Here is an 18,461-nt window from a genome sequence, read left to right as displayed (position 1 = left end):
GCACCCAGGATCTACCTTGACACAGCGGTATCTCCTGTCCCAGCCCGTTGTTTGCCTGGATTCCTCCCTCATTGTTTTGAATTCCGAGTCTCTGAGATTTCCTACTTCTTCCTTGAAGAAGGGCTCAGGCCCGAAAGGCAATATTTGTTTTGTTTCCCACAGACCTGAAAAGACCTGCTGAGTTCCTCCAGAATTTCGGTGGGGTTTTTTTTTGCCTCGGTTACCCCCGCCCACAACCTGCCCCTTCTTGTGGGAAGGCTCTGGTCCAACAACCCACCCCTTTGAGGTCGCACACGGGATGTTGGAAGATGCACTCAGTCTTCTACCCCGCCTCTTCAATTGTGTGCGACCAGGAGGTTTGGAGCTAATCCTTTTCAGTTGCAAGTTATCTCCATCTGAGACCGCGGTAACCCGAGATCCTTATGTGTGACTATTTTTAATATTGAAGCAGCATGGTTCACCTCTTATACTCTATATATAAAGTGATTGATGCCGCTGCTCAATTTGGCTGGGATGGTTTTAACCCCGAGGATTCAATGAGAAATAGATTTTATTGGGCAAAATCCTGTGAACTGAAAATAAAATAACGGCATCAATTTAAAGCACTCTCCGTGACCCGGAGGGGAAGTTTCAGATAAACCCAGCACATAAACTGGATTGAAACAGGATTGGAGTTAAAAATGCTGAAGGAACTTAGCATGCCCCACAGGCGCTAAAGTTTCGGCCTCAAGCACGATTGCTCGGTAATATTTATCTTTATCTCCCGCGGACACTGCGTGACCTGCTGATTCCCTCCAGCATTTTTGCGTCATGATTTGCATTTCCAGTATCACCTCCTCCACGGGCGCCAACACATTGGAGGGAAAATACTTCACCCACCTCTGAGCTGACGGGTGTGGTAGAAGGGGCGGGTTTGAGACCTTTCTCGGGGGAGATCTAAGGAGGTCTTGTCCTCGAATAGTTTGGTCGGTAGGTTTTTTAACCAACTGCCTGCAGGAGAAACAGGTCAGGGAGTATGGAAGAATCGTCCCCAAATTCCCATTCATCCTTCCCACTGTGCCAGAGAAATGCACTTCGATTAGGCTGTGAAAATGTACAGAGAATGTGCGGAGAGAGAGAGAGAATAAACCATCAGATGAATGATTGAAGCTCTCTCTGTCACATAGGGAGCATTAATGGAATTGAAGAATTGAAGGCGGGCATCGTGTGTCTGGAACATCCAAACCCCCCCCCCCCCCCCCCCCACCCACCTACTCTCTCCCTTTCGGCTTTGAACTCGCTTTCCTTTTAAGTGTTTTCCTTTTGCTGCTGTTACTCGCCCTTCCTTCCGTCGGGTGATTATTTTGAAGTGGTGACTTCACCATGGGACAAAAGTTTCACTCCGGCAAAATATTTCAAACGTGATTTTCCCAAAGTTGCCTCCTTCGTTATCGCTGCCGGGCGAAGTATTAAAGGAAAACGAGTGAGCTGGGCGAGCGAGATCAAAGGAGAGGCGGGATGTTGGGTGCGAGTAGTTCGATGGTCACTAGGACCCGCTATAAACCTGATGCTGCCAGAGCCTCTGGCACATGTTACATCCTGAACACTCAGCTCGAACTGGCCGCACCCTGGGACCTGGGCTTCGTTGCTGTCAGAGCTATGATTGTAGGATACGTTTTAAATTATTTCCAATAAAATGAAAGAGCCGAATGAGAATTCTGCCCGTCAGCGGGAAATGGTGGAGGTTTGGTTTCAGTTGAACGGAGCCCGGACGAGCTTGTTCAGCCGGAGTCGCTGCTATTTCTGACCGTGTCTTCAAGCAGCCTCCCCTCTGGCACCGGCCAAATCCGACCGCGATGGAAATGGAGAACACAACTTTCTGGGAGACGTTGCTGTCCGGTCACCGAGCCTGCAGCGGCTGGAAGCCGAGAGTGGAGGGCTCCGTCTACCACTTGGCCAACATCTTCTTTGTTTTGGGTTACATGGGTGGCAGCGGCCTCGTCGGACTTCTCTACATCAACATTTTCCTGTGCTCTGCTTTCCTCTGCACTTCCATCTGGGCGTGGACCGACCTCTGCGCTGCTGATGTCTTCTCCTGGAATTTTGCACTGGTGGCCATCTCCGCCGTCCAGATCTTCCACGTCGGCTACCAGCTCCGCAGTGTCTCCTTCCAGGAAGACTTTCAGAACCTGTACAACGCTATTTTCCAGCCGCTGGGGATCCCCTTGACCGTCTACAAGAAGTTAGTCACCTGTTGCAATGTGGTCTCGTTGGAGAAGGACCACTGCTACGCCATGGAGGGCAAAACTCCAATCGAAAGGCTGTCTCTCCTCTTGTCCGGCAGGTTGGTGACTGGCTGGGTTATTTCGCCTGTTGTTGGAGAAATGGTTAATAGATAACTGTTTGCCAGCCAGAGCTCCGAATGAGAAAAATCAGGGATTTAGGGCGGGGATTTGAAACATTCGTTTCCATGATACAGCAAATGCATTGCAAGTAAATGATCTGATAAACTCCAGAAGGTATCTCCCAACAAGCACTCCGCTATTTGCGGATTGAAAAGGCATTGGCTCCCACTTTCCTCCTCTGACCGCATCACATGTCTCTGGAAAGTGATAGCAAGACACTGCTGTGTTGATATCACAGAAACAGACTATGTAGGTCTGCAAGTCCTCAGTATTTTAGGGAGGATCTCGAGGACAAGAGAGGCCCTTCGGCCCACCTACTCGCAGTGAGTCATCCCATTTACCAACACTGGTCCGAGGGTTCTCTTCCATGGCATTTCAGGCCCATCCCAGGGGTTAAAGAGATTGAAAGCCATCAACTTGATACTCACTTCCCATTATCAAATGTTACCGTAACTTTCACGTAGATGTCAACGATTTGCTCTTGTATTGATGTCTGGAGTGGACACCGAATCTCGCTTTATTTATTGGCAGGATTCGGGTGACGGTGGATGGAGAGCTTTTGCATTACATTTATCCGTATCAGTTTCTGGATTCTCCGGAATGGGATTCACTCAGACCATCGGAGAATGGAATTTTCCAGGTAAAATAAGAACCGTGGCTTTAGCGGGATCGAGGGTGATATTTGGGGGCCAGGGGACCGGGCGCAACCAAGTCTACGCGAGTCTTCTTTTAATGCTGCCCTTGATCTTATTCTTCATACACGCACTTCAGTTCGTAAATATCAACCAAGACTCGCTTTCCCAGCACAATCATTGCGAGCTTTTCTTATGATGAAAAACCGACTAATTTCCGAGTAAATAAAGTAGGGATGCTACCTAAAACTAACATATAGAGAGGGTATTCTGAGAGACTTCAGCTGACAATGCCTTGAGCCACCTCTCACTAATCTGTTGAAACTCTCCGTCGCGGCCCTGGAACGTCCTCCCCTTTATTGAGGATCTTGGAGCAAAGGAGGATGAGGGGAGATTTGATAGAGGTGTATAGGATTATGACACGTTTACACAGGAGAGTGGTTCCATTGACTAATGGTTCAAGGACTGTGAGACGGATTTCATGTTTGGGGAAGAGGTTGAAAGGGAGAAATAATTTTTCATGCAGCGTTTGGAGACAGCCCAGGAACTCACTGGCAACGAGGATGATTGTCGAGGTGAAACAGGAGGCTGCAGATACCGGAATCTGGAGCAAGAAACAATTAGGTGGAGGAAATCAACGAGTCGAGTAGTATCAGTGGGGTGAGGGAATAACTGTCAACGTTTCAGACCGGAATCCTTCAACTGGCTGTGCTTGAGAGTGTGATGAGAGCAGAATGGGAAGGGATGGACAGAGGTCAGGGTGGGATTGGTGATATGAAAATTATATTGAATAGACAAGGGACATACCCATGCAGGGCGATGGATGAGCGAAGAGGTCGACAAGAGTCTGAGAGCCCATCACCTTTTCCTAGCAAACACCAGAGGACATCTGCACAAAGTGAAGGGAGGAAAGTTTAGGGGTGCTTGGACCGCCTTGCCAGGGGTGGCAGTGAAGGCTGGAACGATAGGGGCATTTAAGAGTCTCTTAGACAGGCACATGGATGAAAGTAGAGGATTACGAGGTAGGAAGGGTTTAATTTTTTTTTAGGAATATATTAGTCGCCACAACGACCTGAACTGTGCCGTGATGTTCCATCGAGCCCGAGCGACCGTATGCCCCATGTGTGATACCTGCTCACTTAAAGCTGCAGCACGTTTCAATGAAAGACTTCCAGCTCGAATCCCAAAATCGTATTCAAGAACCATTTTATTGTTTCATGAGACCGAAGCTCATAAAACTTCGGCCCATTTCCTGTATAAAGCAGGAGGAGCTGCTGATCACGGGTTTTTCCTGAATCATCCACATGTTGGAACAGAGCCGCTCTCCAGCTTTGAAGATATCAACTTCAGGATTGTATTTTTTTTTCTTCTGAAGGGAAGTTTTGGCCTTGACGACCTGAAATGCTGGAAACATAACAGCAGGTCAACGTTTCAAAGGCTCTTTGCTCTCCCTTTAATTTATCCCCTGGAAGATGGGGCGAGGGTGCGGGATCATGAAATCAAGCTCCTGGCAGAACAAGCTAGAGGTGAAAGGCTTTGGCAGGTTGGTGGCTCCGCTTTGTTCACGGAGCTAGAGGGGTTTTTTTTTTTTCTCTGAAAAAGAAAACCTGAAACTACTGCTTTAATTCGATTTATTTCCTTGGGGAGGCGAATCGCAAAGAAATGGTGTTGCATTTGCACTGAATCGCGTCACACAGGGAAAGGAGCGGGTATCACACGGGGAAAGCGCAATCAACAAGCCAGAATTGTATAGAATATCAGGCGTCCTTGTAATACAAGACAAAGAAAAATAAAGGGTTATGGGTGTGAAGGTTTCCTTTAATGAGTAGATTTATTTTGAAACTGCCCACACTAACCACCCGAGACTCTCATGTTCATGAAACAAAATTTATCTGTCTGTCTGTTTGTATATATAAACACTCGTCCTCCATAAGTATTGTTTGCCTCTGTGTGTGTGATGTCTGGTTGTATGTCTGCCTGTTTTGCACTGAGGACCGGAGAACACTGTTTCGTCGGGTTGTACTTGTACAATCAGATGTCAATCAACTGAACTTGATATAGGTTAGCACAAGATCGTGGGCCGAAGGCCCTGTCCCGTGCTGTAATGCTCTGTGTTTGCTCCCTTCCCTAGGTGACGCTAACAGCCGAGACTGACTGTCGTTTTGCCGCCTGGAGAAGGAAGAAACTCTACCTACTATTCGCCCAGCACCGCCGCATTTCCAGACTGTTTTCCGTCTTGATTGGAAAAGATATTGCGGACAAACTGCACTCACTGAACGACAAAGTCTGTGTCAGCAGTGGGTTCCGCTACGATATCAGGTTGCCCAGCTTTTATCATTTGGCTGTGCCTATCAGCGAACTCTCCGAGAGAAATTCCAGGCGCCTTAAGTTATGAACTTCTTTCCCCGGACGGACGGTCATCGTGACTCACTCCCGTAGCCCCTTGGTCCGTGCGAGGAGGGAGAATGCAAACGGAAGCCCCTCGCCCCCTGCTCCGATAGGAATTGGGAGCCCAGCGACTGTTGAGTAGAATGTGTGTTTGGCGCTGTTTCCCATCCGCCAATATGTACGCGGGAGTCGGCTTGTGAGGACAGCGTTTCACCTCGCCCCTCCAAACCGTCGGAGGCAAGACAAGCTTCAAAATATCCGGTACCTGAGCGGCTGAGTCTGTATTTGGCTAATAGTTGGGGGCGAAAAACGCACCATTGCAGCCCCGTTTTGTTTGTTGCAAATAATATGCTGAACGTCCCCCGCCCCCACTCTGGCAGCCTCTTGGGCAAAGAGGCGTCGCTCGACCCATTCTCCCGGGATGGTGCTGAGGCCAAGTCGCCTGCTGTGGTGAAGCTTCTCCCCCTGGCACCGATGTTCTCCCTTTAATTTGACCTCTGGAAGACTGGGCGAGGGTGCTCAGAGTTACAGAGCACACTGAAGCCAAGCCCCGGGCCCCTAGCAAAGCAAGCGAGAGAGGAAAGATTGTTGGCACCGCGTTTGATCACGGAGCAAGAGTTCCCGAAAAAGAAAACCTGAAACCACGGCTTCCTGATTTATTTCCATGGGAAGCCGACTCGCAAAGAAGGGGTGTTGCATTGGCCCCGAATCGCGACGCGCAGGGAATGAAGTGGGGAAAGCACTTGTTCAGATGCAATCAACAAGCCGGAGTTGTAACGAATATCGGGTGTCCTAGTAATATTATATATCAATGATACAGGAAGCTTAAAGTGATCGATGTAATTGCCGTTTCTGTCATTAATAAAGAGCTGTTAGATTGCGATGTTGCATCTTTCGCCACCGATGCCAGTACGATTATAAATTCACTCCCTCTTAAAAGGGAACCTTCCTGAAATGATGGGTTTCTCCATCTCCCTCTCTAGAGGCTGGGTCTCTCCATCGGCCATGCTCAGCCAATGCCCGTTCATCTGTCAGAAGCAGGAATTCCCTGAAATGTCCTGCTTTCCCGACGCCAATCTGCCGCATCCTCCACCTCTGGCCCCTGTCTGAGAGCAACTTTCCAGTCCACGTTGCTATCTATTCGAATAGCCGTGGTCTGAGCAGAAGTGAAGAAAGGGTCTCGCCCAAACGGCACAATTTCACTTCACAACGAAATGTGGGGCAAGGTGGCGGGGTGGGCTGTTGACTCAAGCTCTGCGGGTAGTTAATCCGCCGCTGGTCTGACCGGGGGCTGCAGCACTGCCTCTGGAAAACAAAAGGATCAACTTCTCCACGAATGAGGAGAGAACATTTCTCTCCCAACGGGTTTGAGAATTTAAGTCGGAATACTGCTCCCCAACTTTCATGGGGCACGCGGGCTGCTGCATTAGTGATTTTTTTTTTATTTTAAATTTTTTATTTTTCACACCATAAATCACATTAGCCATGATACACACTTTTTCTTTTTCACACATATACAGTGACTTTTTCTTCCCCCCTCCCTCCTCCCAAGCCACCCCCCCCACCCCCCCCCTCATCCATTTTAGGTATACAATCTAGGTTGCATTAATTCAGTCAGACAATGTTGTCATTCAACAAAAATACACCAGAAATTCTATTGAGTCCATTCTTTTCTTTCCTTCTCCTTCCATCAACTTAGGTAATGTTTGTCCCCGGTAGGTTTTCGCTATTGTATTTAATGTAAGGCTCCCATACTTGTTCGAATATTTCAATATTATTTCTTAAACTATATGTTATTTTTTCTAATGGAATACATTTATTCATTTCTATATACCATTGTTGTATTTTCAAATTATCTTCCAATTTCCAGGTTGACATAATACATTTTTTTGCTACGGCTAGGGCTATCTTAACAAATCTTTTTTGTGCATCCTCCAAATCAATTCCAAATTCTTTGTTTTTTATGTTACTTAGGAGAAAGATCTCTGGATTCTTTGGTATATTGTTTTCTGTTATTTTATTTAGATAAGTACAATATAACTGGAGATACAGCGCTGGCATATTACCAACTGAGATCCTACTTGAAAGATAAATTAGGAAGCAATTTGAGTTTACCAGAGGGAAGTAACCTTGAATATGTGATTACAGATACAATGTTAATCAAAAGATTTATAACAAATATGTATATTAAACTGCAAGAAAAGGAGAATGAGGAAACAAATGGTAAAACTAAACAAAAATGGGAACAAGATTTAAATATAAAGATAAAAAAGGAAACATGGGAGAAATTATGTTCTGGAACGATGAGAAATACAATAAATACGAGGCTACGTATGATACAATATAATTGGTTACACAGACTATACATTACACCGCAAAAGTTAAATAAATGGGACCCAACAGTATCTGATAGCTGTTTTCAATGTAAAAAAGAAATGGGAACAACAATTCATGCAATCTGGACATGTGAGAGAGTAGAAAAATTTTGGGATGATCTCAATCAGATATTAAATAAAAAGCATTAGTGATTGAGGAATGGTGGCGAGCCCGCACTGCAAGTTAAGGGAATGATGAGCGGATGCTCTCTGCGGCCCCTGCACCCCAGGTTGCGTGAGTGAGGACACCGAGAAGGGATCTCGCCATCGGGTTGGAGCCGCACCTGGCGGCGGAGGCTCCGCTATCCCGTCTCGTCCGGCTCTGCCAATGCAGCTTGTGCTCGCCGCAGACAGAATGGACCAATCCCAGAGCAGTATTCCATTCAAAATCAGCCCTCAAGTAGAAATTATATATTATTTATTTCTAGGCAGTATTCGGACGCCTTTGGCTGGGGTCAAAGTTGTACCGGTGAGTTTAGAGAGAGTGCAAGACCCGGGAAAAAGGGAGAGACGAGGGAGGGGATGGATGGGGCAGGAGAGAAAGGCACTGGATAGAGGGGAGTGGGAGAGAAGCGCGGGATAGAGAATGGGAATCAAAATTGATAGAGACCTTAGATTGGGGGGGGGGGGGCAGAAATCTGGGAGATAGATCCATTGTCGAGAGCAAGAGAGATGGAGAATCCCAGAATCGAGAGGGACAGACCTAGCATCGAGGGAGGGGGAGATGGAGAGACCCCGCATCGAGGGAGGGAGATGGAGCGACCCCGCATTGAGGGAGGGAGACGGAGAGACCCCGCTTTGAGGGAGGGAGATGGAGAGACTCTGCATTGAGGGAAGGAGATGGAGAGACCCAGCATCGAGAGAGGGTGATGGAGAGACCCAGCATTGAATGAGGGAGATGGACAGACCCAGCATCGAGAGAGGGAGATGGAGAGACCTACGACCAAGAGAGGGGGGTGACCCAGCATCAAGTAGGGCAGAGAGATAGAGAGACCCAGCATCAAGAGGGAGAGATAGAAAAGGACTGGAAGAGAAAATTCTGAATGATAGTGAGACCCAGAAGAGAAAGAAAGACCCAGGAGAGTGAAGAAAAATAAATCAACAAGGAAATTAGGGTCAGTGAGAGAGGAGATGGGATAGAATGATCCAGTTCAGAGTGAGGAACACCTAGAGAGAGAAATATGAGATAGAAAAAGAGTCCTGAAATAGAGGGAAACTGGGGAGATGGATCAACAGACCTTGAATAGTTTAAGACTTGGGTTAGAAAAGATCAGAGAGGAAGATATATGAGATGAAGTGGGACCCAGGATATGGAGAGAGTGAGCTTTGGGACAAGAAAGAGAGAGAGGTTCCTCAGAGAGAGGGAGACTTCTAGAGAACCAAAACCAAATGGGGTTGGGGGAGAGAGAAAAATGGAGAAATCCAGGTTGGAGGGAGACCCAGCCTAGACAGATGCAAGAGATGCAGGAAAGAAAGTGAGAGACATGGAATTGGAACAATGAGAGCTGTGACCTGATGGTTTGGGTGGAAGAAGAGAGAATGACTTGGATAGCAAGAGGAAGGGACAAAATGAAACAGAGTTCCAAAAAGCAATCCCCACTGAGAGAAAAAAATGATCAGGACAGAGAGAGGTAGAGAGAGAGGAACTCATGACATGGAGAGAGAGGCCAAATGCATGGTATTTTCAGAGAGATGGCATTTTAAAGAGAGAAACAAGGGAGAGACCTGAGATAGCAAGGGTCAGAGACATGACACATTTTGGGGATTAGACAATCCTTTCCTCACTGGAATTAATCTACTAGACCTCTGCAGATACTTAGTGAGTGCAACCATGCAATACTTTGTCATATTATTAAATTAGTTATATGTTTTATTGCTCTGTTATGAGCCCAGAGGACCCCAAAACCCAGCAGCAATAGATATTCACCACGACAAATGGTTACTTAAACAAAAGTTGTTTTTAATTATCTTTAAACATGAAAACTGAATCACACATTAACTTATCATGATTGACTTAACTAACCTAACTTAACCCCCTTCTAATTCTAAGTGCACGTGTATGTAATGTGTTTGTAAGTTCAGAAAAGTTCTTTGATTCACAGTCCAATCTCACTTCTCATTCCTTCAAGTTCACCGGTTGCAGGCAATTCTTCTACTGTGCACAGAATTTAACATTTACAAAGTTCACCAGGCTTTGGTGCAAGAAAGATAAATGGTTACCACTCAGGAAGGTTCTTGTCAGTTTTCAGAGAGAGATTTGTTGTTCCAGGACTTCCACAACTGATTCCTTTTCAATCAGCCACTGCAGTGTCTTGCTGATGAAACTTGCCCCCTCGGGGTTCTCCAGATGGCAACCTTTCTTTCAGGTCACCACGGAGATCCTTTTTGTTTCCCTTATTCCGTGAAACATTAGACAGCCAGTCCTCTCCTCTTGAATGAACCACAAGGGCTTTGACCAGGCTGAAATAAGAACTCATAACCCATCTTGGGTCCTGTTCCAGTCCCAGCTGCTGTTGCTAGCTGTAACACTGTAGAACTGATCTTGGTGTCTCTCTCTCTCTCTGAGAGAAAGCCTGTTTGACTCTCTCTGCTTGCAAAACCACATGAACCTCTTAGAACAGCAAGCTCCTCTCCAGACTGTCTGCGGCTCCGACAAAATCTTTCATCTGTTGCCTTTTTGTAAGCAACAATCCATTAGTGAAGTCTCTTGGGCACTCTCCAAAGCTTTTGCAAAGGCTCTGAGACCCCAACATGTCTAAGATGAACAGAGCTCCAATATTTTAAATAAGATCTGTTTCAAAGTGTTTACATGTGACCTACACTAATAAACCCTGCCCCAATTTATCTCCCAAACATATCTATATACTCTGTCACAGAACCAGTTATACACTGAAATGTAGCGATAGGCTATAATCTTGATAATGTCTTAACTATCACTATATTTCTGTGGAGCTCTGGATTTCATATATTTCTTTCATCTTGGCTAAGTTCTTGATGTTATAAGAAGCCCTATTCATATATAAATGTTACACCCAATATGCTCATTTCATGTACTGTGCAACTTCCTTGTCCCATTCATGTAATGAGCAAATACACAAATTGGGTATGACATATATAGAGATTGGATATAGGAAATGACAGGCATTTTGTCAGCCCCGGAACCTAAAAATTAGCACTGCACTGAAGGAGTGAGGAAGATCAACCAGCTGCTGATCCAACTCTGTAGTTCCGTGGAGTTTATATGGAGTTTGTACATTCTCCTTGTGATGGTGTGAGTTTTCTTCTGGTGCTCTTTTTCCAGCATCCCAAAGATGCACTGGGAGCTTAATTAGCCACTGTAAATGATCCCTTAGTATGAGTAAGATTCAAAAGAAAAGTGGACGGATGCACGTGAGAGAGAATGTTGCCAAGTACATTATAGGGAAATAAAGGGAAGGGGGATGGGTTTACATTTCTGGGAGTAATTGACCTCTTTCTGTTTCATTCTAAAACAGAGTTCTGAAGGTCAGGCAAAGGACAAGTATATTAATTCTCCATAGTGATCATTTCAAGCAGAAACTTCTGATTTCCCAAAAAAGTAGAAATCAAGGTTACAAAGTTTTTTTTTAAAAAAAAACAAACCGCTGGCAGAATCTCTGGAGGAAAATGGTCAATATTTTGGGTTGAGACTGAGAGTGTAAAGAGGAGACTTTCTCTGACTGTAAGGGGCACTGGACAATGCGAATGCTAACAGTGAATCTTTGCCTTCTGGCAGACTAAAGGGAATTTTATGTAATGTTATATTGCTGTTTCTTTACATGATAATAAATGGCATCGTATAATAGTTTACAATACAGAGGAAGACCATCTGAGCCAGTGTGCATGTGCTGGCCAAAATAAAATGGTCCTGAGCTAATCCTGCCCCCCTGCTAGGCCCCTGACCCTGCAGGGTTTCTGCCTCATTCTTGCAGGCAGTAAATCGGGGTGAAATTTTCTCATCTCAGCCCTCACCCTCTGGCTTTTCTTCAATTGCTTTAAAAGTTTGCCGCCTGGTTTTCAAACTTACTTTCCTGAGGATTCCCAACGTGCGTCTGGCCATTAGCAGTGGAGGAGAACCATCAGTCCAAATGAATCCTCCAGTTTGATTTGTGTCTATAGAGATTATTTCATCTATTTCCTCACCTCTGTTAGTGGGTGAGAGGATGCATGGGATTACAGATTAGCAGATCACCTCCGCTACCATTTCAAATGATTCACTAATTCCTTGTATGAGCACATTCACCCTCATTCTGTTAGCTGGTCTTCTCCGTGTATTCCAATTCATGGTCAAACCACTTAAAAGAGGGCTATCAAAACGGCATGAAGCAATGACACTCTGGAATAAACAGGGTGTGTCCCAAACCAAACCTCAGGCCTCTTAATGATTGTGGGTGGGAAAAGCCAGAAAGAAGCGATCAAGGTGGGTGAGTGGTGAGAGAAGAGTATTAGTGTGTAAAATTGGCCAGTTATGTCCTCTTCACAAAAATCTAAAGGTGCCACTCATCAACTTGGCTATGTGCAAAAGTAAGATCTTTTGGTATGACTTGGCAGAAATTTTGACAAAAATTATAGAAGTGGATTTATTGAGTATCTTATGGTTATTGGCACAAAACTCTGAAAATATTAAATACAGTTCGTGAGGATTGCACTAGTGGTAGCCATGAGATATATCGGTGTTAGAAGTCCAACTCCCCCCTACTTATTACTTGTTGGAATATGGAAAAGATAACATAATCTTATAAATATGACACGTTTGTTAAAATATGCCAACCTTATTTGAATCATACTGGCTTAAGGAGTAATTTCTCTGAAAAGGTTTAAATAATATAGTTGTTAATATTGTTGAATTCCTGAAGATATTGACTAATTAATGAAGGCATGTTTAAACACTTTTTTATTATGTTACCAGTGTGTGTGTGTGTGTGGGGGGGGGGGGGGGTGGGAGGGGGAGATTTGGGCAATCATATGAGACTCTGTAATTTTAAAATACTATTTACATGATGTATAATATTTTATATGAGTCTTGGAAAAATTAAAATAAAATATTCAAAACTTATTTAAGTTTTGCCAGACCAAAGAATGAAATGCTGCAGGGACTCAGTGAGCCAGGCAACATCCATGGAGAGAAATATTCAGTCAATGTTTCACATCATGACCCTTCGTCAAGACTAAAGTGGCAAGGGGAGATATCAAGCTTGAAGTGGAGTAAGGCTGAGAAGGGGGTCAAAAGGTGATAGGATATTGGACAGAGGAGTGGGAGGAGTGGAGAAAGAGAGAGAGAGAGATTGGGGAGGAGATCACAGGAGGTCAGGGAGGTTTAAGAGTAAAAGTGAGTAAGAGGGTAGCTAAAGGAGAGGTGGAAACAGTGCAACTGGATTATGAGGTCCTGAAGTATCTAATGGTATAAACGTAGCTAATTGCTAGATGAATATTCGTCAAGCAGCATCTGTAGAGGCAAAGGAATAGTTGATATTTTGTTTCAAGACACTACATCAGACCCTTGCTTCAGACCTTGCATCAGGATGCACAGGTCCTACCGTTTTGAATATTGATTTACAACCACATCCCATTACTGCAATTTTTGGATTATCTATGATAGATTTGACTTATTTATCTCTTCCTGCGGATCGTATGATTGCTTTTCTTACACTAATGGCTAGAAGATCTATACTATTGAATTGGAAAGAGGTTAATCCTCCCACTGTTTTCCAATGGTTTACCCAAACTATACTATGTTTAAATTTAGAGAAAATTAGAAACTCTGTCTATGAATCCCCTTCTAAGTTTGAGTTAACCTGGCGACCATTTATTTAATATTTTCATTTGTGGTGAGTTGATCTGGCTCTGTTTTCTTTTTATGATTATGTATGATAATTGGGCTGTTAGATGAGATCGGAGTGATCGGCGTGGTTTAGCTATATCGGTAGGTTTTTTTAAAAGTTTTTAATTCAGATTTGTTTTTTCTTCCTTTTTGGGTTTTTTTTCTCTCTCTTTTTTTATATATTTTTATTAATTATATCATTTTTTTTAGAGATAGTTCATACTCTAAACTGATCTAAATTTTTTTTATGATATATTTTTATTCTGCAATATTATTGTTTAATATCTCTGTATTAATTCGTTATTTACTATGTATTTTTCATATCTCTTTGAACTGTATGTGTTTATAAATTATAATAATAATAAAAAGATTGGAAAAGAAAAGGATGCACAGGTCCTGATGCAGACTCACAGCCCAAAACACTATCACCTGACCTGCTGAGGTCATGCAGCAGTTTATTTTTTGCTCCTAATTCCAGTATCTGAATGTCTTATGCCCAGTATTTGAGTGAGTGTGGCATCAAGGAGCCCTGGTGAAACTAAAGTCAGTGAGCAGTGAGTGGAAAACAGTCTAGTGGTTGGAGTCACAACTCACACAAAGGAAGATGGTTTCTTTGGCTCATGATCTCAACCACGCAAGTCAACAAGGACAGTAAGTGCATGGTACACCACCACTTTAAGGTTCCCCTTCAAACCACCAACCATCCTGTTTGGCAAAAATGTCAATAGTCTCTCACCATCAAAGGACTTTTGATTAATTATGGGTTATGGGGAACAAGGTGGGTAAGTGGACCTTATTAAGTGATGGAGCAGGCTCAATGATTCTCAAGTTCTTAATCTCAGAACCCACTATCCAACTGAATTGTTAGATGGCCTTCATCATAAGGAAGTCCATGAAGGTTCTCAGCACCACCTCTTCAAGGGAGATTATTTCTGGTCAGGCCAGAAACACCCAGATCACAATGAAAAATACAAGTCCCCAGTCATTTTGTCCGCGGTCATTTTGTATGAATAGAAGTCCACGGTCATTTTGTATGAATAGAAGTCCACGGTCATTTTGTAGCACCAGATATCAAAAGAATGAAGCATCTCGGTATTTTCATTGAACAACTTCAGTGCATTCCTTAAGGTCAGTTATATTGCTCAAGACTCATGAATACTGGAGTTTGAAGTTGAAGACATTGATTTTTATGTGCCTCAAGTTGTCAGTTCCAGCACAAAGCCTCCTTGTTCACTGTCATACAGCAGTGGAAAGTAAAACATCCCACTTCTCAGCTTCTGGTTACTGACTATTCAACCAAAATCATTCGAGTCATCTTTCCAACTCTCAAAAGAGCTGGTACATTTTGTACTCTGAGTCCAACACCATTGAGAAAATGTTAGATTTCCAAAATATACTTTACGAAGGAGCCTTGGAACCCACAGGGAGGGATATTCATTCCATTGTTCTGAACCAGATTCGATCCATTGAAATTAGAGCCATGGAGAGTTATAGTATGGTCTTGGTGTATTTCCCCATGATTGGGAAGTCCAGAACTGAAGGGTGTGAATTTAAGGTGAGGGGGAAAGATTTATTTGGGGCGGGGTGATCTGGGCCCCTGTTTTCATGCAGTTGGTTGTGGAGGTGTTGGATAGGCTGCCAGAGGTGTTGTGAAGGCATTTGGATGAGTACACAGATAGAAGGGGTTTGGAGGGATGTAGGCCAACCACAGATAGGTAAGACTGGCTTGGGAGAGTGGCTTGTTTATAATGTTTCCATGTTGTGTCACATAAATAAATGACTATGACACTCATTTTACTGCCCTACAAAACAATCAAATTTCTATATTATAGGATTATTATATTAAAATTATGATATAAACATTCTCAATGTTAAATGTACATTAAAACATGGCAACTGGTGCCAAATCTCACAAACATTAAGTATATTTTGATTTTTTAATGCATGTATTTTGACAGAATTGTGTTATTATTAATCTTTAGTATATAAAATATATATTTTTAGTAAAGTTATTTTGTGGGTTTGGACACAGGACACAATCATGCTCAGAGAGAGAAGCCATTTTCAGAGTCACAAAGTCTGGTCAGCAATCCCGATAAAAAACTGTAAATGTTTTTTTCATTGGAATATCTCTGACAATGGGTTATCTCAAGAAGGACATCTAATTAAACAAAATACTCTTTGCTTGTTTACCTCTATTGTTAGAATTGAAACTCAGGTGGCAGCTGTGTATTCAAGGAAGCCATTTGCTGATTGGTCAGCAGACAGATCGGAGGCATTGGCTCATAAAACTTCTGGAAAAGATAAACTTCAAAGACAACAATTATGTCATGTCACATGATTAAAGACATTTTAAGAGAACTTATCACTGAAAGCAGAGACATTTTGAGACCAGAAGAAGTTGCTTGACCACCCTGTAAGTAACCAGAAAAGATACTGTTACGTGTTACTTCTGGTCAAAAGAGAACACAGAAAAGTGGCTTTAGAAAGAGAATGACCACTTCTGACTGTTTCTTTAAGAGAGAGAGGGCAATCTTGCTGTGCTTATTTCTACATGACACTTCATGTAGCCCTCGCCTGGGTTTGTGAAATCATCATGTGAGACTCAAATTCCGAAACTTCCATGCAAAAGTGGGGGATTTATGGAAAAAACATTCATGTGAAGAAAGAATTCCCTGAAAGCTACAAGAAATTTGTGAGTTTTGAGAAGTCTGATGCCTTACACCTACTCCATAATTGCTGTTGAGCAACAATTTAAAGAATCTGGGTTTCAAAACAAAACTGACTTAAATTTAAAATAATCTCATCAGTTATGGCTGAACTATAATGGTTTTATCATGCACGCACGTGCACACACACATTTGCTCATAGAGGGGTTAAGTTAGTGTTAAGAAAGAAGTGTTATGTTATTAATAACATTATTGTTTTGAAGATACCGATGACTTGGTGAATTTCCATTGTTGCTGATCTAGTATCATGTTATCATCATTCATTTAAAAGACCAGATATATCGAGTAATGGACACTGTGGTACAAATGTACATTGGAAACCAGAAAAAAATTACTTAAGGAATTATGACAGTGACATAATTTGAGCTTGTTGTTTCAATCACAACTCCAATGTCTAAAAGCCTTCTATGGTCTCTGAGTCACTCTCATAACTTTGGCTATGCCTACTAAGATTGCCCTGGTAATTATCTTTGAACTTTAAAAAATTGAGATCCCCACACCACTGAGCTAAGGTTTGACCAACATGCAAAACTTTTGTGCTCATGGTAACCAGTAACCAGTGCCACTTCATAAGCAGGCACTGAATGAGACATATTTACTCTTTCAGCACTGAGTTATGTCACACAAAAGGGAAAAGAAACAGTCGCATTTCTGGTGCTTTAATGCCAATAAACTTTGAAACGTGATCACATGGTAATGAGGGAACTCTGGTGGCCAATTTGCAGACAAGCCCTTACAAAGACCAACCTGACAATGACCAGATGACCAGTTTTGTGATGTTGATCAAAGGACTCGTATCTGCTAAGCCACCGGGGTCTGCACTCACAGCACATCTTCAAAACAGTGGTATGGGACCCTTAATGGATGGCAGGGTCAGTTTTCCAGTTCATTGGAAGGATGCACAGCTGACGTTAGAGCGCTCTGTCACAGCTCACTGGAGTATATTATGGACTGTCTACTCATTACATCTTTTGGAGCCACTTTGGGCTCCTCATTTAAGATGTGTTGATGTTGGAGAAGGTTCCAAGGAAGTTCACAAGGATGATTTCAGGAATGAAAGGGTTATATGAGGAACATTTGATAACCCTTGGCTTGTTCTTCTTGGAATTTAGGAGAATGGTGGGGGGGGGGGGGGGGGGGGGCGCGGTCTCATTGAAATATTTCAAATGTTGAAAAGCATAGACAGAGTAATGTAAAATGTATGCCGTAAAGGGAGAGTCTAGTACAAGAGAGCACAACTTCAGGATTGAAGGGTGTTCACTTGCAACTGAAACTGGTTACGAGGAACCCAGGGGTCGCGTGGAAAGGCATAGAGGTTCCGTGGAGGAAATGACAAGGAGTAATAATGATCTACCTGTTTTTCTTTAAATTGCTTTTTACAACTATCTTTAATTCAATATGTTTCGGGGGAAAGACAAGATAATGACTGCGCGGTGGGGGGGATACGGGGACGGACGACACCAAATCAGACTCAAGAAACCTGAGGCGCTTGGTCTTTTGAAAAGTGACTGGAGCGAACATTACAGAACACCAAAAAGAGCAGCGGCCAGTTTTATGGCCAGCAGAGCTACCCAGAAACCCTATGGTGAGAAAGGACCTTATCTCCGCTGAAGGATCCGAGGATGCAGCTGTGACTCAGAAGTGACTTCAGGAGCAAATGTGGTGTTCTCCAACAACTCAACTCTGCGCGGTTGAAGCTGGTGACTGTGGGCCAGAGTTGGGTGCTGCCGTTGGCACGGTGGTTTCTGGAAGCTGGTGGTGGCGGCATGAAGGTTTGCGGCATGTGCAAGGAGGGGCTTCCAAATCAGCCTGTCATCTACAGTGAGTGAACACGGGAGGGGTGCGCAGTCAGCGGTGTCCAGAACAGCTAAATGAGTGGCCAGTAGCAAGTGGCATCTGGGTGGCCAGGCCCTCACTGGGGAGCAAGGTTGGTGGGGGAAACCTGGGCCACAGTGGGGGGGGGGGTGGAGTGGGCCATGGCAGGGAGCAAGGGGCGCTAGGGGCAGGTTGCATCAGGGAACAAGAGGCGACGGGGTGGGCTGCGGCAGGGTGCGAGGGGCACTGGGACAGACCGCGGTGGAGAGCAAGGGATGCCAGGAGCAAGCTGTGGTGGG

At 43.9% G+C, this 18,461-nt stretch overlaps 1 protein-coding gene across 2 annotated transcripts in view; it reads left to right on the top strand.

Annotated features, from left to right (window-relative positions):
• Positions 1-1,584: 1,584 nt before the first annotated feature.
• Positions 1,585-18,461, top strand: part of popdc1 (popeye domain cAMP effector 1) — a 62,954-nt gene continuing 46,077 nt past the window's right edge. Inside the window, exons 1-4 of one of the 2 annotated variants that reach the window (XM_069887465.1) lie at positions 1,588-2,323; positions 2,916-3,024; positions 5,148-5,300; positions 9,830-9,836. In XM_069887465.1, coding sequence (XP_069743566.1) covers positions 1,836-2,323; positions 2,916-3,024; positions 5,148-5,300; positions 9,830-9,836 — 757 coding nt within the window. In that variant the 5' untranslated portion in view covers positions 1,588-1,835. Of the gene's footprint in view, positions 2,324-2,915; positions 3,025-5,147; positions 5,666-9,829; positions 9,837-18,461 lie in introns of both variants that reach the window. The other variant, XR_011340726.1, reaches the window with a different exon arrangement.

This window comes from Narcine bancroftii, chromosome 6 (genome assembly GCF_036971445.1).
Source record: "Narcine bancroftii isolate sNarBan1 chromosome 6, sNarBan1.hap1, whole genome shotgun sequence".
Lineage (NCBI taxonomy): Eukaryota > Metazoa > Chordata > Chondrichthyes > Torpediniformes > Narcinidae > Narcine > Narcine bancroftii.
This window is presented reverse-complemented; position numbering and strand designations above follow the sequence as displayed.